The sequence below is a fragment of the Plecotus auritus genome, assembly GCF_963455305.1.
Source record: "Plecotus auritus genome assembly, chromosome: 9".
Lineage (NCBI taxonomy): Eukaryota > Metazoa > Chordata > Mammalia > Chiroptera > Vespertilionidae > Plecotus > Plecotus auritus.
In genome coordinates this window covers 13,051,387-13,076,409 of record NC_137783.1, presented here as the reverse complement: position 1 = coordinate 13,076,409, position 25,023 = coordinate 13,051,387, and the positions used below count along the sequence as shown (strand labels likewise).

General features: G+C 49.6%; 1 protein-coding gene across 1 annotated transcript; it reads right to left on the bottom strand.

The window, feature by feature from the left end:
- Positions 1-23,689: 23,689 nt before the first annotated feature.
- On the bottom strand, positions 23,690-24,300 carry LOC308233218 (large ribosomal subunit protein uL11-like; the record flags this gene model as incomplete). The annotated part of the gene is made up of 1 exon (XM_080640081.1): positions 23,690-24,300. The coding sequence occupies exon 1, from the start codon at positions 24,224-24,226 to the stop codon at positions 23,690-23,692; it is 537 nt and encodes a 178-aa protein (XP_080496207.1). The 5' UTR covers positions 24,227-24,300.
- Between the last annotated feature and the right edge of the window lie 723 nt (positions 24,301-25,023).

The following is a 25,023-nucleotide window of genomic DNA, read 5'->3' as shown; positions in this document are numbered from 1 at the left end:
ACCAGCACATATGGCTCTGGCCATTGGCCAAACTGGTCTTAAGTGATGATGGCTGTTTATGGCCATCTCAGTGTCTGAGGCTGAGGGGTGGGTGATGGGAACAAAGCCAGACCCCAAGGCCTGCGGGAAGGAAGGAAGTAGGTGTGCGGGCTCCACTTGAGAGCAAGAAGGAATGACGTTGGAAGGCTTTGGATTGCTTCACCTTTCATGGCTAAGTTCTTGGTCCAGCCAAATTCTTACTCTGCAAACAGTACCTGAGTTTTCAGATCCTAAGATAAAAGACTCCAAAGAAATGCAAACTGTACCGTTGATGACAATTTTCACCCTAGCCAGCAGCCTGCTGGCTGTACCCAGTCTGGTCCCTGCCCCCCAGAGAGCACCCCTGTGCGGGAGAAGATAAATGATGCTCAGAGCCCTGGCCTCGAGCCACACCCAGGGCCGTCCTGCTGCCTTTCTCACCACATCCCAAGCACCACACCCGGCACGTGGGACACTTCCTCCTGTGGGACAGCAGCTGCCCAGGTGCAGAGTCACTACCTGTTGTCAGTCGATGGGCCCCGCCCTGAGAAAGGTGCCCTTGGAGGGTGTGGCAGAGTTCCCGGCAAACAGGCCTGTGGTGACCTGCCTGCTCCCTGGGGAGGAGCTGTTTCCCACCTGCAATAGGCCCAGGGCCAGCAAGGGGATCCCCCCAGCTCACAGCCTAGGCTCCTGGCTGGATCTCAGTGCCCGGGCCCTTGTTGGAGTAGGGTCAGCTCCACTGTGGGGGTGAAGAGGGGGTAGTGGTTGTGTTTGCTCTCTACCCCCTCACCCCTCAGGAAGGCCCATCAGAAGGGAGGTGGGAAGGAGTACAGAATGCCTCAGGGTCCTCCGACTTACTACATAGCTGTGGACTCCCAGATAGTTACTTTCATTTATGTCTTTTTTTTTTTTCTTTTTTAAAGGTACGGAAATAACACTCATGCCTCCTCTGATCTCTTTTACCCTGTTCCCCTGTCCCCAAATTCCTTCCCTGAAGCAACTGTTGTTAACAGTTTGGGGGAATGTCCCTCCAAAGATATTCTATGCATATACAAGTACATATATACACTGAGTGGCCAGATTATTATGATCTCTGAATGCATAATAATCTGGCCACTCAGTGTATGTATATATATATATTAGAGGCCCAGTGCATGAATTCGTGCATGGGTGGGGTCCGGCCAGCCTGGCCAGGGAGAGGGGACATGGGTGGTTGGCCAGCCTGCCTGCTGGTTGAACTCCTGGTCGAGGGGACAATTTGCATATTAGCCTTTTATTATATAGGATATACACTGAGTGGCCAGATTATTATGCGTTCAGAGATCATAATAATCTGGCCACTCAGTGTATATATGCACATATATACTTTTATGTTTTTTGTAAATGTAACAAAGTACAAATGTTTTCTGGAACCCTTCTTTTTCACTTAATGACATATTTTGGATATTGGTTCATATTGGCAGCTGGGACCTATGTCCTTCTTTCTAACAGCTCCAAGCGAGCCCTAGACCCACCACGAACTATTAACCAGGTCCCTGTGGATGGGCATTCAATGACTGTCTATTTTAACTCTGTTCCCCTTGCATTTCTGGGATATACCCAGGGCACTGGGGAGGGGGCCACCGGGGACAAGGCAGATCCTAGTGCCTGAGGGAAGGCCTGGGTCTCAGGTGGGGAAGGCAGCCCCACCCATGACCTTTGGGGAGGGCTCAGGTGAACAATGCCACAGAACAGCTTTAAAGAGGAAGTGGGCAGGGAGGATGAATAAGATTCTTTATTAAAATTATTTGAACAAGTTCTTTACTGATTATAAAGTAAATGTACTCATTATAGGAAATTTGGAAAACACTGAACAGATGGGCAAATAAAAGCCACCTGGATCCCACTCACCCGGAGGTAACCAGATCAATGTTTAGTCCGTTTTCTGCCAGTCTGTTTTCTAGGTAGAAAGGATTCCGATGGTTACGGGGGACATGAAGGAAGGACATGCGGTGAAGGTTCCCTCCCCGCTCCCAGCAGAGTGAGCTCTTAGGGGGCATTAGATCCTTTCAGAAAGCAGAGAGTCACGGGCAGGAGAGACAGGCGCTGGTGGCAGATGGGGTGTGCAGGGGCCAGATTAGGAATCACATAGAGTGGCTGAGAGGGGTCTCCCCTAGATCACTGGGCACGGGGGGAGCCCCTGCAGGCATTTGAGCACAGGACTGGTAAGATTATCCCAGCAAGAGATCTCAGGAGTCTGGCTTCGAGATATTAGAGGAATGGCTAAGAAAAAATCTCATAGCCATTCGGAAGTGCAGGTCTGGAGTTCCAGAGGGAGGTCACCTCTGAAAATAGTAACTTGGGAGCCACAAGGAGTAACGAGGCCCGAGTGTGAATGAGACAGGAGAAAGGTGTGGCTTAGCATAAACTTGGAAATAGTAAGACATCAGTCGAGTCCTCAAGACACCACTTCCCAACTGTGTGGCATGTGGCAACTGAATTAGCCTCACGGGGTCTCAGCTTCGACATCTGCAAAACACAGATAAAACTAATCTACCCAAGTCAGAAGGTCAGCATGAGGACTACCGGAGGTGACACAGCTGAGAGCCTAACCTGGTGTCTGGCACACAGAAATTATTGTTGAGAGACTATTGAATGAGGGCAAAGAAAGAGCTGAGGTTGCATCTATGTCAGAGGGCACTGGGAGAAAAAGAGAGTGGCCCCGGGCAGAGCAGGGCCTCAGAGTTTTGGGAGGAAGAGTTGGTGATGGTGCCAAACATGGCCCAGAGCCCAGGAAGGGCTCAGGGCTCAGAGGTCCCTGGTGAATAGCAACCTCACAGCAGTTGCCATGGCAATGTGGGTGGAAGGCAGAGGCCGAGAGGTCAAGGCGTGGTGGGAGATGAGGAAGTCCACAGGGGAGTTTACAAGTGAGACCAAAAGAGGAGGCCCTGGCTCCGGGAGATGCTGCAGACAGAGGGAAAGAGGTGTTTTGTTTTGTTTGGGTTGCAGGGTATTTCAACATGTTTATAGGCTGAAGTGAAAAGTTCTCAAAGAGAAGTGATGAAAGATGTACTCCACCACTCTAGACTTCAGGTTCCCCATTTTTAAATATCGGAGAGTGGATAAGGGATCTCTGAGTCCTGCTGGCTTTTTAACTCTAATTCCATCCATCCATCCATCCATCCATCCATCCATCCATCCATCCATCCATCCTTTTAATACACTGTCTGTAGACCTCAACCCTGGGCCTAATGGGGAGGTGGGGCCTGGAGGAGTGGGGAGGGAGGCAGCAGACAGAAATAGAAGCAAAGGCCCCTCTCTCCAGGGGTCTGTGTTTAACAGGAGGAGTAGACAATCAGGCAATGACTTAACCATATCATAAAAGAACCTAGAAATTCACACCCTTGTAACCCTTTGAAATGACATTCTAGCACTTACCCAAATCCCCACTCCCATCCCTGGTGTGCCGCCACCCCCAGCCTTTGAGAACTGGCCCTTGTCTTATTATTCCACTGAATGTCCCCCATACCCAGCATGGTGCTGGGCCCATATAAGCAATTGGTAAACTAGAGCTAATTGTGTCCACTTATTCAATGAATGTTTATTGATCATCTACAGTGTATTCTACACCAGGCCAGACACTGGGAGACAATCATGAGCAAATGAGATCCCTGCTGTTCTTGAATTGGTTGGGGGGCAAGACCATCAAATAGGAAGGGGAGGGGAGAAGGGAGGTATGTAGGCCTTAGAAGGAGACACATTTCCTGACAAGTGTTCCAAGCACCCAGGCAGCAGGAGCTGCCTCCCAGCTCACCCCCCTTGTCCTTCTGAGCCACCCCTGGGAAATGGGGCCTCCCCTGGAGACTGGTTCTCAATCCCCAGCAAGAGCGAGGCCTGTGGGGAGTGTTTTGTTGACCAGCAACCAGGGCTGCTGTTTTAGCAGGAGGTTGGAGTCCTGGGGAGGAAGGCCCTGCCCAAGGAGTCCCCAGCTTCCACGGAGAGAGGGTGGCTGATGGAGCCCAGATGGGTGTTCCCTTGGCTCCCAGCCCGTTAGGCAGCCTCCTTGAGATGGTACAGGCTGACCTGCTGGCCAGGGGAGGCAGAAGGAGGAAATGGCGGTTCTTCCCTCTTGGATCCTACTCTGCTACGTGGTCTTTGAGAAGTCACCAGGGGTGCTCACCAAGGGACAGGGAGGCTGGGAACCCTCATGTTCTGATCTGCAGGGGCAAGGGGAAGACTCTCCTTCCAAGGCCTACACTCCTCCCTTCTCCCCTCCCCTTCCTGCCTGAGAGTCTCAATGGATGTGTGAAGGGGTGGCCAGGGGAGACGGTTCCTCAGCAGCCTGGCCGGGATACTTTAGCTTTCGACCCTCCAGAGAGTAGACTCGGTGTCTTCCCTGGAACTACTTTGGGGGTTTCAGGAACACCTGAGAGCTGCAGACCAGATCTCAGACTTATGAGTCAAGGGAAGAGGGAGGACAGGGGAGATATGCCTCAGTTTCCTCACTTGGGAAATGGGAATGATGCTGCCTTCATCTCCTGGCATGGCAATTGAAATTGAATGGAGTAACTGAGTAAAGGGCCCAGCACATAGCTCCCCTCCTCCACCTCTACTGCTATTTCCACCTCCACACTCCCACCCACCTCCTCTGTGTCCAGAGACCCAGATCTGACCCAGCAGCCGGGGGCAGGCCTTAGGCAGGCCACTTCCTCTCTGGGTTTCAGGTTCTTCATTTTATGAATCTGAGAGCTCACTGAAAAGGCCAAAGGCAAGAAAAATAGTCATTTCTGATCTGCAGGCAGTTTTCGCCTCATTCCAGATGGAGGTGTGATACGAGCCTGGGCCCGGGCTGGAACGAAGACATGCTCCCCTAAATCCCAACTGGCGGAGCCCTTTTGTTTCCCATGAGAACATGGTACCAGCCACACACTGGAGACGATCCAGTTGCCTCAGCCTGGCCCAGACTAGACCGATGTTTTCTGGAAGGAGTAGTGGGTTGCTGGATGGGGTGGGGGGTGGGGATGAGGGGGTTGAAGGAAGTCATTGTCGAGGGGCTAAGGACCCAGAGAGATCACCAAGGAGTAACTCCTGAACAGTTTCCATCCTTACCCTGTAGGACTCTGCTCTAAAAATACCAGCACAGGTACACAAAGACATACCCCAAGAGCACACTCATCACAAGACTGCTTGTCTTGGTAAAAATGAGAAGCACCCTCCCACCCCCTCCAAAAAAAGAAAACATTTTAAAGCATAGAAACTAAAATCCTAGAGATGCACAGCAAACTGCTAACAGCAGTTACCTCTAGGGTGGAAAAAGGATTTTTAATTTTTCTTTTATACACTTCTGCACTGCACTGTTTGAGTTTCTTAAAATGAGCATATATTAAATCTGGTTTCACACACACACACACACACACACACACACACACACGCACACACACGCGCACGCACCAATAAACAAGAAAGAAACTGGAGAGGGTCAAGTGGTCAACCTTTTTCTAGGAGCAACCAGAGAAAGTGAGACTAACATGACAAGGTCCATGTGCAGGGTGATGTCCCAACAGTAATCTGAGCAAGTGAAGGGCAGGGGGCGTCCATTAAAACAGGGGAGAGGAGAAAGACGATTCCATTTCCCTGGTGATCAGGGCCCCACACAGCTCTCAGGGACTGTGCTCCTCAGAGAAGCTGGTGCAGGAATGCTGACTTAGGAGACAGTGGGCTTGACCATTAACCACTCTAAGTCCTGGACATTTTGAAGCATGCTGTTCCTTCATTCTGGGATACCCACTAAAGGAGCCCCTACTAATAACGAACCCAGCTCTATCCACTGAGGTTTGCTCAGTGGGTATAGCATTGTCTTGTGGACTGAAGGATCCCGGGTTCGAGTCCAGTCAAGGGCACATGCCCAGATTGTGGGCTCAATCCCCAGTGTGGGGCATGCAGCAGGCAGCTGGTTAATTATTCTCTCTCATCATTGACGTTTCCATCTCTCTCTCCCTCTCTCTTCCTCTCTGAAATCCTATATAATAAAAGCGTAGTATGCAAATTATCCCCTCGACCAGGAGTTCTTCTGGGAGTTCGACCAGGGGGCGGGGCCGGCCAACTGAGGCAGGCGGCCAGGGAGAAGGGAGGGAGTACCCAGCCAGCCGCCACCAGCCGCTAGGGACCCTACCAGTGCAAGAATTTCATGCACTGAGCCTCTAGTCAATAAGAAAAATATATTTTAAAATTTTAAGAAAATAAAAAATAATGTTCACCATTATTATGCTTTCCATGTGCTAAGTATATTACATGTATCATCTAATGTTATCCCAATCAGGTAGTTCCATCCTTTAACTTCATTTTACAAGTAAAGAAACTGAAGCTCAGAGAGATATGTAACTTACTGAAGTTCTCACAGCCTCAGAGGGAAGATGCTAAATTCAAACCCACACACTCTGACTCTGCAATCCACCTCAGAGCCACCATTCAGTGGCCTCTTAGTGACACATAAAGCAAATAGACATCAGTTATTTTTTTTTTGTACCATGTCTTCTTAGTCAAGTCACCATTAGCCTGACTGCAGAAGTTTCATAAGAAGAAGCTGAGGGCTCAGTATGATGATGTCAGTGGCTGGGGTCAATTGAGCCAAATTACTAGGCTGTGATGCCTGATGCTGCCCAGATTTAAGGAAAGGTGGAAAAAAATAATCCTAGTCCATGATGTGGCTCAACTGGCCATAGTGTTTGCATAGTTACAAAAGGTCAACAATGAATAACAAAAATGACCATATATTACTCTATTAGGGAGAAAGAGGCAAGGGAGTAGAGGTGAGGTATACAGGAGGAGAAAGAATTCATCTCCCAAGACAGAACATCAATAAATTATCCCTAAAACTGTCAAGACCAAGAATGAGATATTATTGAGAGATATGAAAGTATCAATTTCAAGAGTTGAAAGTGGCTACACCTGAGCTGGATCAGGGCTACAGTTGTCCATGACCAGCTGTAGAAATCTTTGGCTCTTCGTATTACATTCATGGGTAGCTTTGATTAAAAAAAAAATTAATTAAATCCAAAGCAAAAACAAGAAGGAGAATTGTGACCCCAGATGGAGATGAATGGATCATGATCAAGAGAATGGGGGCCTGAGAGATGGGGATTCCTTTGTCAATCAAACAAAACAAAGCTGATGGGCCCTGGGCTAAACCAATGGCTTTGGCAGAGAGATCATTAGAATGGTTGCTTCACTTAGAACTGGTATGGGTATGAGAAGGTAAAAAGGTTGGGTTAAAAAAAAAAAGGAAGCACCGGAGAGAAACCAAGATGGCGGCATAGGTAAGCACCTAAACTGCTGCCCCGCACAACAATTTCAAAACTACAACTAAAAGACAGAACGGACACCATCCAGAATCACAGAAAAGCTGGCTGAGTAGAATTTCTACAACTAGAAGGAAAGAGGAAAGCTCACGGAGAAGGAGCGGCAAAGAGCTGAGGTACGGAGACACATGCGCGCAGAGAGGAAGGGCGGCGGAGTGCCTGGCTGGCTTTCTCTGGCGGGCGGGGGAAGGAAGCCCCCGACTGCACTGAACCCCAGTTCCAACGGCACTGAACCTCAGTTCCGGGCGAAACCCTGTGGACCCAGGCTCATACAGGGGGAGTTTGGACTGTCAGGTAGAGAGAAAGGCACACGGAGACTCGGAGACTCAGGGGAGCCATGGCGGCAGGGGTCTGGAGGCGTGAGTACACACAAAGACTGACTGCGGAGGTTACCACAGGCTATCTCTAGCAGAAGGGAGTCGGAAGCTTCTGACTGCACTGAACCCCAGTTCTGACTGCACTGAACTGCAGTTCCGGGCGAGCCCCTGGGGACCCACACTCTTACGGGGGAAATCTGGACTGTAAGGCAGAAACTCGGGAACCGAGGAAGGCAGAGGTCTGGAGACTCGCGTGCAAGGGCAGGGCTGACACGGGCTGACGGGAAGCCAAGACAGTCTGCTCTGCCCTGAGACTCCGCCCCTTCCAAACTGAGCACAGAGGCCGTTGCAATCTGGCAAGGCTAATCCTATAAAGCTGTCTCCAGCACCGAAAATCTCCCAGTGTAGACACAGCTGATCCTCACAGCCAACTGGCCTGCAGGTCAATTCCTCCCAGTGATACCAACAATCAAGACTTAACTACAACAAGGCTGTACACACAATTCACAAAGGGGTGCACCAAGAGTGTCCACCTCAGGTTAACTGGGGAGGCCGACTCACTGGGCCATATAGGAAACCTAGCACACAAAGCTACTCTACCAACTCAGGGAAGCAGTGAAAAATGGGGAGACGAAGAAACAGATCACAAACGAAAGAAATGGAGGAAAACAAACGACTGGATATAGAATTCAAAACCACGGTTATAAGGCTTTTCAAGAATATCCAAGAAAAGGTTGATAAATATAATGAGACCCTCGAAGATATGAAAAAGGACCAACTAGAAATTAAACATACACTGACTGAAATAAAAAATATTATACAGAGGCCCAACAGCAGACTAGAGGAACACAAGAATCAAGTCAAAGATTTGAAATACAAAGAAGCAAAAAACACTCAACTGGAAAAGCAAAAAAAAAGAAAAAAGAATCCAAAAAGTTGAAGATAGTGTAAGGAGCCTCTGGGACAACTTCAAGTGTACCAACATCAGAATTATGGGGGTGCCAGAAGAAGAAAGAGAGCAAGATACTGAAAACCTATTGAAAGAAATAATGACAGAAATTCCCTGACCTGGTGAAAGAAATAGACTTACAAGTCCAGGAAGCGCACAGAACCCCAAACAAAAGGAATCCAAAGAGGACCACACCAAGACACATCATAATTAAAATGCCAAGAGCAAAAGACAAAGAGAGAATATTAAAAGCAGCAAGAGAAAAACAGTTAATTACCTACAAGGGAGCACCCATACTGTCAGCTGATTTCTCAACAGAAATTATGCAGGCCAGACGGGAGTGGCAAGAAATATTCAAAGTGATGAATAGCAAGAACCTATAACCAAGACTACTCTATCCAGCAAAGCTGTTATTCAGAATGGAAGGTCAGATAAAGAGCTTCACAGATAAGAAAAAGCTAAAGGAGTTCATCACCACCAAACCAGTATTATATGAAATGCTGAAAGGTATTCTTTAAGAAGAGGAAGAAGAAAAAAGTAAAGATAAAAATTATGAACAACAAATACATATCTATCAACAAGTGAACCTAAAAATCAAGTGAATTAAAAATCTGAGGAACAGAATAAACTGGTGAATATAATAGAATCAGGGGCATAGAAAGGGAGTGGACTGATAATTCTCAGGGGGAAAGGGGTTTGGAGGTGCAGGAAAAGACTGGACAAAAATCGTATACCTATGAATGAGGACAGTGTGGGGGAGGTAAGGGCAAAGGTTGTGGTGGGAACCGGGTGGAGGGGAGCTATGGGGGGGGGGGGGAGGAGAAACAATTGTAATAATCAGAACAATAAAGATTTATTAAATTAAAAAATAAATAAATAAAGGTGCCATGTGTAAAAAGAAAAAAAAAAAAAGGAAGCACCAAAAAGGGGGGTGGGGGGGCGGGGAAGAATAGGAAGCCTGGTTATTCCACAGAGATCTGAAGAAAAGGAAACCTGGTTACTCCTCTGAGATCTCTAGCCTTTCACTGGGGGAGGTGATTGAATGGCTCCTTTGGCTATAAAACAAAGATGTGGTCTCTCCACCAAATGAAGTTTGGCCATGAAGCCAGTGTATCACTGAGCAATGTGAATTGTTGGACTCAACCATCCCTGGCTGGGTAGGCCAACACATTGGACCCCTGGATGTCACAGCCTATGGGCCTGAAGGGCTGAAGGGCATGAATGTGACATCAGTTTATTCTGAGAACAAGGGGCCTATATAGGTGCTCTTCCAGACCTCTGAGCACTGAACACCCATAGAGCTGAAGGAATGCACACAGGAGCAGAGAACTGGACTCACGCCCCCAACTCTGGGTCAAGGCCATGTCTCTCTAAAAAGACAGCCCACCTACTTCTTCTGAGCAGGCCCGAGCTTGGGCCCAGTGAGCCAAGGCCTCCAGAGTGGCCTGCAAGTCCCCTCCTCCAGAATCACTCTGACTCCTACAGGAAGCATTTTCCAATGAGCTCACCAACGCACACCTTGCCCTCACATAATTAGCTTCTTACCGTTTTGACCTCCAGATCAAAGGACGCCTAAACCCCTGTCAGAGAGATGCAGCAGGAGAAGCCCAGCCCTTAGTGCCCCAGGCCTGGGTTTGAATCCCAGCTTTTCACTATACTGGTTGTATGGACTCTTTGAGGCTCACTTTCCTCATTGGGAAGATTAGGATTAAAAAATCTTACTTCTGAGAGCTATGAGGTTTAAAGGTGCTAACATGGATTAAGCACTAGCCCCAAGTGGAGCAGGGTTGGAAGAATGGCTAAGACTCAAGGGCTGGGGCAGGGTTGGGGTGAGGTGCATGGTGGGTAGTCCAAGGCAGGACATTGGATTGGACACCCTGGAATCCCTCTGGACCAGGTTGTACTCATGTCACTCCACCCAGGGGCCCTGAGCCCTATGGCTGCAGTTTCTCCCACAGTTGTCTCCATGGTGGAGAAGAGGCTGGTACAGGTCAGCTTGACATCCTGCTTCAGATTAAGCTTTGAACTCTCTCTCTCTCTCTCTCTCTCTCTCTCTCTCTCTCTCTCTCTCTCTCTGGGTTCAGGTGGCACATACCTCCTCCTTGGCTTGTCATATATTGTCTTTGGATATGCCTGTGTCTTGTAGCATTGCCACTTGGGTCTCCAGCCAAGCTACATCATTGCCCACATAGGCCCCAACCTCCTGATTCTGGCTCTCCCTCTGTCCCCAGAAGGTTCACCAACACCTTTTCCCATCTTCCATTTTCTTCCATTTTCACAAACCTAGGACAGATGTCAAAGAGAGACAATTATCTTCATTTTAGAGATGAACAAACTGACCCAGAAAAGTGGAGTGACTCACTGCTATCCAGGTCTAATCATCTCTACCCAGACAGCCGTCTGTCCCCATTTACCTTCCTAAAGGCAGAGCAGTCTTATTTCTCTATTTGGACCTTTCTGGCCATTTCCCAGTGCCCACCAAGTGAAGAGGCCTCCGCCGGCCTTTCCTGTGCCTTCACCATCATGTCCCTTCATGCACCCTACACTGCAATTCATCAGGCCACCCACGGTTCCTACTATCTTGTTTCCCCTCCTCAGTGACTTCTCTATGCTCTATCCTCTGCCTAACAGTCTTTCCCCTCCTCCTCTGAATGTCAAAGTTGAAATCATCTACCAAGGTTCAACTCAAAGGCCACCACCTCCTTTGGGGCCTCCCCAGTAGACATTACTTACCTCTTTCTCTGCTCTTGCTTTGTATTTACATCTCCTGCTACATCAGTTACATCTTGCCCAGAGCTGCTGGTGGTTTGCACAACTTAGTCTGTGAGCAACGTGAGAGCCAGAACCCTGACTCTTGTCTTTACTCTATGATGTTGGGAAGTAACGTGCCATTTTCTGTCTATAAGATGGGGATAACACCAGCTTTTCCTGGTTGGGGTAAGGATTATGCAACTCCCCCAACCCAATGCCTCCAGCACCCATTTGGAGAATGTTGGGGAATGATGACTGTGAATTTAGTCAGAGTCAGGTGCGGCTAAGCCCCAGGCTCGGGAAACATTGTGCTATTCATGTACCTCCTTCCCCCCAAAATGCATAAACCCATAAGGGGAAGTGAGATTGCTGTGGTTCTTAAAGGCAGCTGCATATTGGAATCATAGTGACCTGTTGCATCAGAACCCTTTGGGGAGCTTGCTGAAAATGCAGAGTACTGGGCTTCACCCCAGACCTCTGACTCAGATTTCCTGGGGTGGGGCCCGGGAACCTGTGTTTTTAACAAACTTCCCAGGGGATTCTGATGCAACAACTCTGGCCACACTGGGCCATGGTAAACTTTGAGGGCAGAGGAGGTGGGGACATGATGACCACAGTTTCCCTTCCCTTGGGTGATAATGGGAGTGTGTTGGGGGACTAACGGTGCCAACAGCCAGCACCACTTCCATTCCCCAACGGGCTTCTCTTAGACCCCACCCTGGGCCGGATGTAGGGCTGATCTGTGGTCATACTGGGTTACCGGATCCATCTCTGTGTCCCCAGCCATGGGCAAAGTACCTGGCCCCGACTGGGTGCTCAGCAAATATTTGTTGAACCAACTGAACTGCCCCGGGGCCAGCTCTGGCAGGAGACTGAGGAGAAGACCCAGCTTGCTGGGCTAGATCCTAGTCCCTGTCTCCCCACAGAACCAATGGGGGGCTGCCAGAATGGTTCTATGGAAAAAGTGTGTATAGTGGGAGAGTGGGCAGAGGGGGTTTGGTCCCTGGGCCAGGGAGCCATTCCCTAAAGAAGAGAATCTGGGCCCCAGCCGGTTTGGCTCAGTGGATAGAGCATTGGCCTGAGGACCAAAGGGTCCCGGGTTCGATTCCGGTCAAGGGCATGTACCTTTGTTGCAGGCTCCTCGGGCCCTGGCCCTGGTCGGAGGCAACCAATAGATGTGTTTCTCTCACATTGATGTTTCTCTCTGTCTTTACCTCTCTCTTCCACTCTCCCTAAAAATCAATGGAAAAATATTCTCAGGTGAGGATTAACAAAAGAAGAAGAAGAAGAAGAAGAAGAAGAAGAAGAAGAAGAAGAAGAAGAAGAAGAAGAAGAAGAGAGGAGGAGGAGGAGGAGGAGGAGGAGGAGGAGGAGGAGGAGGAGGAGGAGGAGGAGGAGGAGGAGGAGGAGGAGGAGGAGGAAGAGGAGGAGGAGGAGGAGGAAGAGGAGGAGGAGGAGGAGGAGGAAGGAGGAGGAGGAGGAGGAAGGAGGAGGAGGAGAAGGAGGGAAGCTGGGAGTCCATTTCTGGGGATCCCCCTTCCCACTAGCAATAGAAGTGGACACCAGTCAGCAAGAATTTACTGAGTTGAGACTAAATGCACTGACTTAGAGTTCTCCCAGGGCCTCTCAACCCCAGCTGCATATTAGAATATCTAAAGAGGTTTTAAAAATACTCCTGCTGCCCTAGATGGTTTGACTCAGTGGATAGAACATCAGCCTGTGGACTCAAGGGTCCCGGTTTCGATTCCAGTGAAGGGCACATGCTTGGGTTGCCGGCTCAATCCCCAAGGGGTGTGTAAGAGGCAGCCGATCAATTATTCTGTCTCATCATTGATGTTTCTATCTCTCTCTGTCCTCCTTTCCTCTGTGAAATCAATAAAAATATATATTTTTAAAAAATACTCCTTCTCAGGCCCACCTCAGATCAAAAGAATTAAGAATCTCTGCAGTGGTGTCTGAGCATCGATATTTCTATTAAACAACCCAGGCCATTCTGTTGTGTGACTAGAATTGAAAAAATGGGCTGGCCCCTCCATTCCTCTTCTTTCTCCTCCCAATGCTTGCAGTCTGACGTTACCCACATATTTATAACGACTACAAACCATAATTAGTGATCCCTTCCTATGTGCCCACTATCACCTTGCTTACCATCAATAGAGCAGGGAATATGCTAGCCTTGGCCCTTGCAAGGCCCCTGGGTTAGTGGGGCAGACAGACTAGTATTATTTCAAATCATTATAACACAGAGTGTTCTGCGGGTGCGTGGGAGAAGCCCCCACCTCAGCCTTTGAGGGTTGGCAGAGCTAAGGGGAAGTTTTCTGGCGAGGGTGGAGGTGTGATAAACAGGTAGGACAGGCAGGGGTTAGCCTGGAGAAGACAGGGTGGGAGGAGCAGGCAGATAGCACGTGCAAAGCCCCAAAGCAGGAAAGAGCTTGGTTCATGGAAGGCATGAAGGAAGTTCAGGTCCACTGCTCTGTGGGTGGAGGGATTTCCATGGAGAGATTAACGATGGGAAAGTCAGACAGGGCTAGATCATACGGAAGCTTGTAAGCCATGTTAAGAAGGGCAATTTTGATCCTAAAAATAATAAAAAGCCAGGGATGGGTTTGTACGATGGGAGGGTAGAGGGAAACCAGCACAGAGCTGTGTTTTGCCCGCTGCAGGGTGCAGGATTGGAGAGGAGTAGAGGGAGGCTGGGAGAGCAGTCAGGAGGCTGATGCAACAGTCTGGGAGGGAGATGGTGGCTGCCTGGTCTCAGGTGGTGGTGGTGATGCAAGGAGGTGAGCAAATTCCAGAGCTACAGAGGGAGTGGCATTCACAGGGCTCAGTGATTTACAGGAAAAGGGGAAGAGTGAGGTACCCAGGATGATGCTAAAGTTTCTAGTTTGCACAGGCAAGTGGGTGTACTAGGCTGTGGAACCAGGCAGAGCAGCAGGTTGGAGAGGGTCTACTCTGAGTGTGAGGATTGAAATTGTTCTGGCCACAGCTGCTCCCTCCTGACAGGCACAGAAAGGTGGCCACGTCAGCATGGAGGAACGGGAAGGAGATGCCCAGAGACCATGTTCTAGGTTTACCTCCAGCACCGACTCCCTGTGAGACATTGACACGCTCCTGGGACTGTGTGTCAATGCCTCGGGGAGAAAGGCTGTTGTGCTTGGTCCTCCCAGCCAGGATGTTAGCCAGGAAGGGGCCCGTGCTCCAGGGAGCCAGCCAAGTGCAAACAACCCTGGGTTGGCAGCAGGCCCCTGCTCCTCGAGCTGAGCCTTACGCAGGAGGTTGGCTCCCATAGGTCCCTGAGCCACCACAGGCCCAGGAGGCCAGGGTGGAGCTCCCAGTGCCAGGGCAGCAGGGAGAGCCGGGCCCCACCAAGTTCTGCTCCTGCTCCTTCAAACACCTGGGCCTCCCCTCCTCAGCTCCCTCTCCTGCATGCCCCTGAGCTAGGATTGCCAGATTGGGGGTGGGGGAGGGACACCCATTTAAACTTGAATTTTAGATAAACACCAAATATATATATATATATATATATATATATATATATATATATGTTTTTAATCCTCACCTGAAGATATTTTTTCCATTGATTTTCAGACAAAGTAGAAGGGAGGGAGGAGGGGGAAGGAGAGAGAGAAAGAGAAACATCAACATGAGAGAGACACGTGGATTGGTTGCCTCGCACGCGTGCCCAGACGGGGCTGGGGATCGAACATGCAACCAAGGTACATGCCCTTGACCCAGAATTGAATATCCACAATCCTGCCATCCAAGGGCCGATGCTCTAACCACTGAACAACAGGCCAGGGCCAAATATTCTTTTTTTTTAATATATATTTTTATTTATTTCAGAGAGGAAGGGAGAGGAAGAGAGAGATAGAAACATCAATGATGAGAGGTAATCATTGATTGGCTGCCTCCTGCATGTTGGACTGAACCCGCAACCCAGGCTTGTGCCCTTGACCAGAATCAAACCTGGGACCATTTGGTCCTCAGGCTGACGCTCTATCCACTGAGCCAAACCGGCTAGGGCCCAAATATTCTTTTAATATAAGAATGCCCTGGGTAACATTTGGGACTTACTTATACAAAAAAAAAAAAAAAGGCACTTATCTAAAATTCAAATTTTAACTGGACATCCTGTATTTTATCAGGGGATGCTACCCAGAGAAGACCCAGGTGCCAGCCAATAATCCCTAGAGGAATGGATGGTTCCTCCAGCCCCCCGCCCCTGCCACCCCACTTGTTCCAACTGGAAGCCCTCCGTGAGAACTTGTCATTCCCCAAGTCCTTGGCAAGCCAGATGTGAGGGCTGGCTTTGGAGCCAGGGTATCTTTGGAAAGGTGTCACATCTAATTAACCTAATAGTGGGTTGTAAGCTCTGACCAGAACCTGCAGAGGACTCACCCTGACAGATGGGGAGAAGTGGGTCACCCCTGCTGCAGGCGCCTGCCAAGGAGCCGCTGGCTGTGGCATGAGGAAGAGCTAATAGGAGGCTTTGACTTCACATCAGATTCAGGGCAAGCAGAAGGTACACCAACACCATATTAACAGTGATAATAACCGCCATTTATGGAGCCATTACTGTGTGCCAAGCACTGAGCAAGCATTACCTCATTTAATTCTCACAACAAACTCTAGAAGGCAAAAGCTATTATTATCCCCATTTAACAGATGATGAAACTGAGGCTCTAAGAGGCTGAGTAACTTGCCTAAGGTCACACAACTAGAAAGGGGTAGAGATGGGGATTCAAACCCAGCCATTTGGACCTGGAACCTGTGCTTTTAGCTACTGAGCTCTCCGCTGCTTCCCCCACCCCTTCTCCCCACCCCCAATTATTTCCAAGACATTTGGTGAGTGGCATATATACAATGAGATGGAAGGAAACTCCATTCATTCATTCCACCAACTTTTGAACCATTATCTATGTTTGAGATATGCTCCCCTCCACAGGGAGAGAGAGATAGCAATAAAAGATTATTAAAGAACAATGAAAAAGCAGAAGTGTTGCCCTGGCTGGTTTGGCTCAGTGGATAGAGCGTCGGCCTGCGGACTGAAGGGTCCCAGGTTTGATTCCGGTCAAGGGCATGTACCTTGGTTGCGGGCACATACTCAGTGGGGAGTGTGCAGGAGGCAGCTGATCGATGTTTCTCTCTCATCGATGTTTCTAACTCTATCCCTCTCCCTTCCTCTCTATAAAAAAATCAATAAAATATATATATATTTTTTAAAGAAATAGCAGAAGTGTTATAAAGTGATATTTCTGTCGCGAGAGGCCCTAGAACATGGTGGTCGAGAGCCTGGGCTCTAGAGCCGGCTCTTGGGCACAAAGTCTCCCTTAATAGGTGTGTGACTTTGGGTAGATTACTTTATTCTCGGGGCTTCAGTTTCCCTGTCTGCAAAATGGGAATAACATTACCCATCTCACAACACGTTACAGAGTGAATGAATTGTACATGAAAAGCACTTAGTGCCTGGTACGTAGTAAGCACTTTATTCAACAAATGCTCATTGAGTGCCTGCAATGGGCCAAGCACTGGTCTACGCTATGGGGACATAACAGTGAACAAAATGGACAAAAATACTTGCCTTCACAGAGTTTGCATTGTTGCTGACATTCTAATGATAGCTGTCATTATTCTTAAATGAACTATTATTATGTAAATAATGTTAACTGTTCGCATTTTTAATTATTATTTTTAAAGGGTCTGTTACCACTTAATAAATCCTGCTCTGTTGATTTTGAGAGGGCACAAAGCAGGGAGTTAGTCCTCCACGTTGGCACCAGGACATTTCCTGTGGCTTCAGAGATGAGTGGGGATGCGGTTGAGGCTATTGATAGCCTATCAGCCTGGAGGGAGATGGGTTAAAAAGCTGGGAGGAGGGGGACAACTGTGTCTGTAGGGTCAGGGTTTGTGTAAGCCCTTCGTTCAGCAGCGGGGTGGGCTGAGAAAGCCTGAGGACAGAGAGCAGGGATGGTCTGCTTGGCTGGGGCAGGGAAGCTGGGAGCCAGTCTTTTCTGAGAATCCTTTTGAAAGCCCGGCCCTGAAAGGGTGGCTAAAGTTCATGAAGCCTAATGTGGCAAGTGAACCTGGCATTGGGGCCAGGAAGGAAATCAGCCACAGTTTCAACTAACTGCCAAAAACAGGGTTCCAGCCTCAGGCCCAGGACCCTCCAGGGCCCCCCCAGACTTCTAGAAACTCCCACCCCAACCTCGGCCTCCCCACCCTGCCCCTCAGCCCTGGCACACACCTGTTCAGAAGACAATGACTTTTGATTTGTCACCTGTCATTCAGCTTGCTTGCTCCAGAGGGGCGGGGGGCACCAGAAGGGCCGTGGGAAAACTGAAGCTGTTGAGAAGATTAGAAGGGGATAGCCGGGGAGAAGCAGGTGTGCCTGGGACGACCTCCAGAACAGGTGCTGTGTTCTCACGTTCTCATTGTCCCAACAGAGAAGGGGCCACTGGCTGAGAGCAGGGATGTCGTGTGTCCAGCTGGGTGGCCCCCTCCCCAAGCCCACGTGCAGTGTGGCGGGCTTGTAGCATAGCAGCGTATTTAACTCATGGTCAGGGAGGGCCAGGGAGGCCCCTGAAAGAAACTGTTTTAGTTTGCAGACACCGTTTGAACTTGTGGCTACTGGAAGGTGTCTTTGGTTTAGGGGGAGGTGGGGGAATTCTGGCCCACTGATAGCTGGTGCCTGTGCACATGTAACTATGGCCATGTGCCTATTCGAAGGAGGGCACAGCTGCTTTGCGTGTCTGGGTGCCTGCTGTGTGTGACTGTGTGTGCACATACACAATATACAAATATGGTTTGTGTGTTGTGAAATGTAGATTCCCAGGGGGTCTCGTCCCAGCTGGGCCTCTCCTACTGTGGGCACTCCAGGTCTGTCCCTTCTGCTCTCCAGGCCTCCCTGTCACAGAGCCTGCTGATCATGTACACTGGCTGGTGCTGGTGACCCTGGCCACACTGGGTTCTCAGTGCCGTGGTCCGGAATTGGGAGAGAATCCGGGGCTCAGGGAGCCTTTGTGGTTTGGCAGCAGGGTCATGGGATGACTGGCTAATTGGTCCCTTAGCCCCAAGCACAGGCACCATCATCTGGCACTACTGTCCGTGCTCCCTGGCATGCTGCAAGCTGCACCAGGGACAGGAAAAGGAGCTCTCTGGCAGCCCACAGGCCCCTCCAACCAGCAGCCAGTCCAGGGAATAAATCAGTGCTCAGTGCTCAGCCTGGACTCATGGTCTCAGCCTGCTCTGGCCACTTCCTGTTGGAGGCAGCCCTCAGGCTACCTCTTCTCATGGTGAGAACGTGCTATTTCTGGAGAAGCTGCCCACGAGAGGGTTGAGGATGGTGGCCATGACGAAATCTGGCCAGCCGAACAGGGTCTGTAAAAACAAACTAAATAATTCATGCCACCCACCCACTTCTGTTCAGACTTCCTGTCTCTATGTCTCCCTCTCATTCGCATGCTTATTGTTCTAATGAAAGAATTTGAGTACAGTGTTGACCAGTGGAACTTTCTGCAATGATGGAAACAGTCTCTATCTGTGCTGTCCAATATGGCAACCACATGTGCTCCTGAGTACTTGAAATGTGGCTGGTGTGACGAAGGAACTGGATTTTTAATTCTACTTAATTTAATTTTGAATAGCACAGCTCTAATGAATCAATTCCTACTAAAAATGACGTCACCATCCAGATGCATGCTCAAGGCCATACCAATGGCATAGTTCCTCCATGTCCATAGGTCCCCATTGGAGCCAGGTGTGGGCACTTGGTCCCCAACTTGGTCAGGCAAGGGCAGAAACTATGAACCCCACTGCACAGAGGGTCAAGTGACTTGCCCAAGGTCTCCAGCCATCAGGCAGAGAGGCGGGACTGGAGCCTCGGGTCTTCTCATTCTAGAAGAGGGGCTCACTCCATCACTAGCTTCTCTCCTGCAGAACTGCGATTGGGCACTAAGAGTTCAGCCAAAAATGATGACTGATGCTAGCAGGTCATACCCAAGCTTGGCTGGTGGAGAAGAGGTGTTTAGGGTGGCATATGGAGGTGGGTCACTGGAACCTAAAACTGCTCACTCTCTTTAGGGAATATGAATATAATTGGGAGTACTGATAGGCCAGACACTGTGTCACACTCTTTACAAATGACCTTCACAAGGTTGGGTAATTCTCCCCATCTCACAGATAGGGAGATAGAGGCTCTGAGAGGTGACTTGAGTCACCCAAGATCATGCAGCAAACAAGTGGCAGAGCTGGGCTTTGAACCAGGCACTTAGGCTCTGGAGGTGTCTCCTCTGCTACCACCTGGCTTGGGCTAAAGGCCTGACTTAGGAGAAGCTGACTCGGTGAGTCAGACAGCAGTGGGAACTGGGCCACCATTATGTGCAGAACTCTAGCTGAGGATCCTGTGGGGTGGGGGGGTGGGGGGGTGCGGGCGGGGGGCGGGGGAGAGCAAAAGAACACAGCTCCCTGGGCCTCAGCCCCGGGAAACCAGCCACCAGAGCTCAGGAAACAGACACAAATGAGTCAATTAATGGCAGCTAAACAAAGAAAAGTGACCGGAGTGACCTGGGTGAGCCAGGCTGGGGCCGATCCACCTGGAAAGGCTTCTCGCATCTGCATCTTAGTCAGTGACTCACCTGCATTTGATGCTTTCATTCATTTAACATCACAAGAGCAGTTTCCTGCCCAATTTCTGTTTCAAATATCTATTATACATAACACAGCACCCCACAATGTAGTGGCTTCGAACAACAATCATTTATTTGTTCATGATTCTGCAGCATGGGCAGGGCTGGGTGGGGACAGCTCATCTCTGCTCCTCGGGCCTTAAGCTGAGGCTGTTCTTCTGCTCATCTTGGACTGGAGGTGTCATACATGTGGCTGCATCCGGCTGGCTCGGCTGGAGCCCTAAGATGGCTGGGCTTCTCTCCCTGTCTATCAGGACCACCCCTCTCCATGGGCCTCTCCACGTGGCCTCTACAGCAGAGGAGCTGGACTTCTTACCTAGAATCTCAGGGCTTCTACAGCAACACCTTGACAATGAGGCCCAAAAAGGAAGACTGCCTCCCCCTGTCTCATGGGGCCTCCTGAGGGTGTGGGCCCAGCATGTGTGTGTGCAGCACGCCTCCCAGGGCCTGGCTGCTGTTACCGTCAGCTCGCTCTGGTGCTGCTGTGTCTAAAACACCAGCCTCGGCGTCCCCCACCTCGGCTAGTGATGAAGCCCCAGTGCTCCGTCGATGGCCTTCTACATTTATCTTTCAGAGCCCCTCCCCTTTGTGCCCCACTCTCTGCCTAACCGAACTGCACTCCACAAAAATCCACCCTGGGTTTCTGTGTCTGCACATTCTGCCGTCTGCCCAGAGCGCCCTTCCTCCAATCGTCCATCTGGCCAGTCCTCCTGGAGGCCTTCCCTGCGCCCCTCCCCCAGAGCTGGCTTTCCCTGCTCTTCCTGCAGCTGTTCAGAGGTGACAGGGGTTTGCCTGGTCTCTGGAGGCAGACAGAGCCCGAAGCTGCTGCGGGCCTTTCTCAGAAGCGGGAGGAGGCAGCCGGCAAGGGCCCAGTGGCCTGGCCCTGATCATGGCAGTGGGTTCCAGGGGTCAAACACGTGGGCTCTGGGGCCAGGCTCGTGGTTTAAATCCCACTTGCCACCTAACTTTTGGGGACCTCCATTTTCTCACCTGTATTTTATTTCTCGTCGAAATAAAATAGTACTGAGGTCCTGAGTTTGCTGTGAGAGTTAAATGAGACAATTACGTGGAAGCAACCTATGTCCAATGCATAGGGAACACCCCATAATTATTGCTCTTACTGTTATTAATATGTGCTCCTCATAGGCTGGGCTGTGGATGGCTGATTCCCTCGTGAGGTGGGACCGCAGCTCCGCAGAAAGGATCCACGGCTGACCCCACTGTGACCTTTTGGCCTGCTCCTCCCTCCCCCATTCCCAAGAGGCCAACTAGAGCCACAGTGCGTGAGACTTGTCACAAGGTGCCCTGTTGCTGAATTTCCTGTCCCCCATCCTTTTGTCAGTGGCTCCCTGCCTGGACCAGCCCAGGCGTTCTGAGAGGGATCAGCAGGTCATGGTCCTCCAGCAGCCTGGGTTTGGGGCCTCTCAGCCCCCTACTGCGTGTCACAGAGCAGGAAGGGTCTGTACCTCCCCCATCCCGGCTGGGTGCTGCTCTCTCTCCTCTCCTGGCAGGTCTAACAGGGGGACTGTTGGATAGAGTGAAGCCTGTGCTCCTATCCGGAATCTCACCGGTGGCTCTGTATGAAGCGCACACCATTTGTCACGGGGCTCTGAGACAAGTTAGGGAACGTCAGACTCAGAGTATGGGGTGGGCTCATCTAGTTGGCTAATCGATCATATTTGTTGTCCGTTCTTTTCTTCATGCCACAGAGATTTCCTGAGCTCCTACTATAGGCCAGGTGCTATTCTAGACACGGAGGATACAGAGAGAGCAGGACAGATAAAAGTAGACATCCCCCCCCCTCCGGCCCCCTGCCAAGAGAAGTGTGACCATGCCTGTGAATTGGCAGCCACTTTGGAGTCTTGAGTTCTGGGGGCCCTGTTTCGTCCCTTTCCTCATATTCACTCATGCTTGGCACAGGGATCGAAACAGGCTCTGGACTCTGCTGCCAGACTCCAGTCCTGGCTCTGTCTCTTACTCACTGACTAGCAAGTTGGCTCAGTTTTCTGAGCCTTGGTGTCCTCCTCTTGAAATGGGAGTGCAGTTGGAATGGCCAAGCAAGAACACCTGAAAAGGACCGAGCACCGAGCAAACTCTTCCCAGAATTTAACAAGTGGCCTTCGTCCACACTCTGCCATCATTTGCCATCACCACGGCCCCACCTTTTCGGGCTGACATCCTGGGCTGGACACAGCTCTGCCGACAATAGCCACATTGCCTCTGGACCCCGGAGGATGCCGAGACCTTTCCTGTGAGTCGTTTGCCCCCTGATGCCGGGGTCACAGAGGTCTTAAAACCTGAGATCAGAGAGAAAACAGGGGGAGGGTGACAGGGGCCATATATCAGGGGCCTGTCCTAGCTGTTGGCAGGAATTCCTTCCCAGCCAAGGACAGATGGGACCAGCCTCCCGGAACACAGATCGATTGGGCACCTGGGGTGGGAGCCAACACCGAGGGTGAGCAATTCATGTGACCCTGTCATCTCCTGTCAGGAGACTCCCACGCTTTTCTTCCTGCAGCCGGGAAAACGAAGTGACAGGTCATTCTGAGGGGCAACTGCTGACAGGCTTTTCTGGAACATTTATTTAGAACTGGCAGCCCCACCTCCTTCCAAAAGGGACTCGGGGACGCTCGGACCAGCCAGCCAGGCCTTTCTGCATTTACACCATCATTGCATCCCTGCAAGAATCCCCATTTCAACAATGAGGAAACTGAGGCTCAGAGAGGTAAAGTAACTTGCTGATGTCACCCAGCAAGTCCAAGGCAGAAGAGCGTTAGAAACCTGGTTCCTCTGATTATTATTTTTTAATGCATATAAGATAGGGCACACAAAAAAACACATAAAAATGGACTTTCAAAGATCAAAGAGCAACCATTCTTAACCGCTGGGAGGACCTCCTAAGAATGGGATGTGCGGCCCTGACCGGTTTGGCTCAGTGGATAGAGCGTCGGCCTGCGAACTGAAAGGTCCCAGGTTCGATTCCGGTCAAGGGCATGTACCTTGGTTGCGGGCACATCCCCGGTGGGGGGTGTGCAGGAGGCAGCTGATCGATGTTTCTCTCTCATCGATGTTTCTAACTCTCTATCCCTCTCCCTTCCTCTCTGTAAAAAAATCAATAAAATATATTTTTTTAAAAAAAAAAAGAATGGGATGTGCGTGATGCATTTATAATGCTAGTAAATGCATTAAACATGTTCTAGGGGGATTTCTAATAAACCATCAATAGCACAAACCTTTAGGAAGAAAAACTGGAATGGGGGAGAACACACTGAGAATATTTTGCTCCTTCCTGTGTCTTTCTATAGCATTTGAACTATTTTCCACATGCATTTAAAAAGCAGAAACAGAATGCCCTCGTCCATTATGCCAAGTGAAGTAACTCAGAGAAAGACAAACACTGTATGATCTCTCTTCTATGTGGAATCGTAGAAAAACAAACAAGCTCATAGATACAGAGAACAGATTGGTGGTTGCCAGAGGTGAGAAGGGGGTGGGGCGGTGGGCGGGGGACAAAATGAAAACAAACAAAAACAACACCAAAAAATACCCTGAGCTGTAGGTCACATGGGTCCATAAAGAAGGTAAGTGGCTTACAAATAAATAAATCGATTTTTTTATTTTTTTTTTTGCTTGTCAAATGATCTTTAATTGAGTCCTTTTCCTTTGTAGTTCTAAACTAGCCGGACATTTCACTGCACCACTGTTGATATCATCTATGATGTCATGAGGGTGGCAGCCATCAACATTGCACCCCACAGACTGGGCAGTCCCCAGGATCTCTTTAATGGTTCCAGAGAGTTCTCCAGCTAAAGATCGGTGCCGCATCTGTTGGGCAATGCTGACAATCTCGTCAAAAGTGATATTTCCACTGTGCTTAATGTGTTTTTGCTTCTTTCTGTCTCTTGGCGGTTCTTGGAGGGCTTTGATGATCAGGGCAGAGGCAGAAGGCACTACTTCAATCTGGGCCTGTCTGTTCTGAATGGTCAGTTTCACTGTAATCTTCAGACCCTTCCAATCACCAGTTGCTTTGGCGATGTCATCACCAACCTTTTTTGGAGACAGGCCCAGGGGGCCGATCTTGGGGGCCAGGGCAGACGTGGCACCCACTTCCCCACCGGTGCACCTCAGGTATACGACTTTGATTTCATTGGGGTCGAACTTCGGCGGCATGGTGGAGGCAGCTGGTGTCGGATGAACCCAGATTCGGGACGACCCAAGAAAGTTGCACCTGAGCCTCCTCCGAGCGGAAAAGCAATAAATCGATTTTTTAAAAAAAATAAGTAAATGAATAGCAGAAGCAAGGGGTCATCTGAATGAAAGGAATATGGATTATTTTTCTTTTCTGAAATAAAAAAAAAAGAAAGAAATATGTTTCTTTAAAAAAAAAATTGAGAAGCTGGTTAATACTGAATAAAACTCCCCCAAAATTCAGAAATCTATTTAGTCCTATAGTTAAGAACTCTGGAAGGTGGTAGGGAATATTTACACACAAAGGTCAGACTGAGCTGAGATTTTCATGACGGGATGCAGGACACAGTCCTCTGTCATCAGTATTGAAGATGCTGTCGTTAATAATTAAACATGGAAAAACAAAACCCTAGCTAATGTGGTTTCTGGAGCCAAACGTTTTCTTTTACTTTGAGCTTCATGCCTTAAATGGAGCCTTGAGCACAGTAGATGCCCCCACATCCATTGGTTAATGGATAATTATCTGTTGTGCTCACTGGGTCCAGGTGCCCAGTCAATACTTATTAAAGGAAACCAATAATAAAATGCCATTGATTCCAACCACTATCCCTAGACCCCAGCTATGCCCCTAATCCAGGTGGGGACACGAGACGGGTGTGGTCAGTGTTGGGCAGAGGTGCAAGACTATGCTCCCCTCCCCTGTGAAGGGTGGGATTGACCCCATCCCTGTCCAGTGTCTGGCAGGGTCTTTCCTTCCTGATTGTCCTTTGAGTACAGTA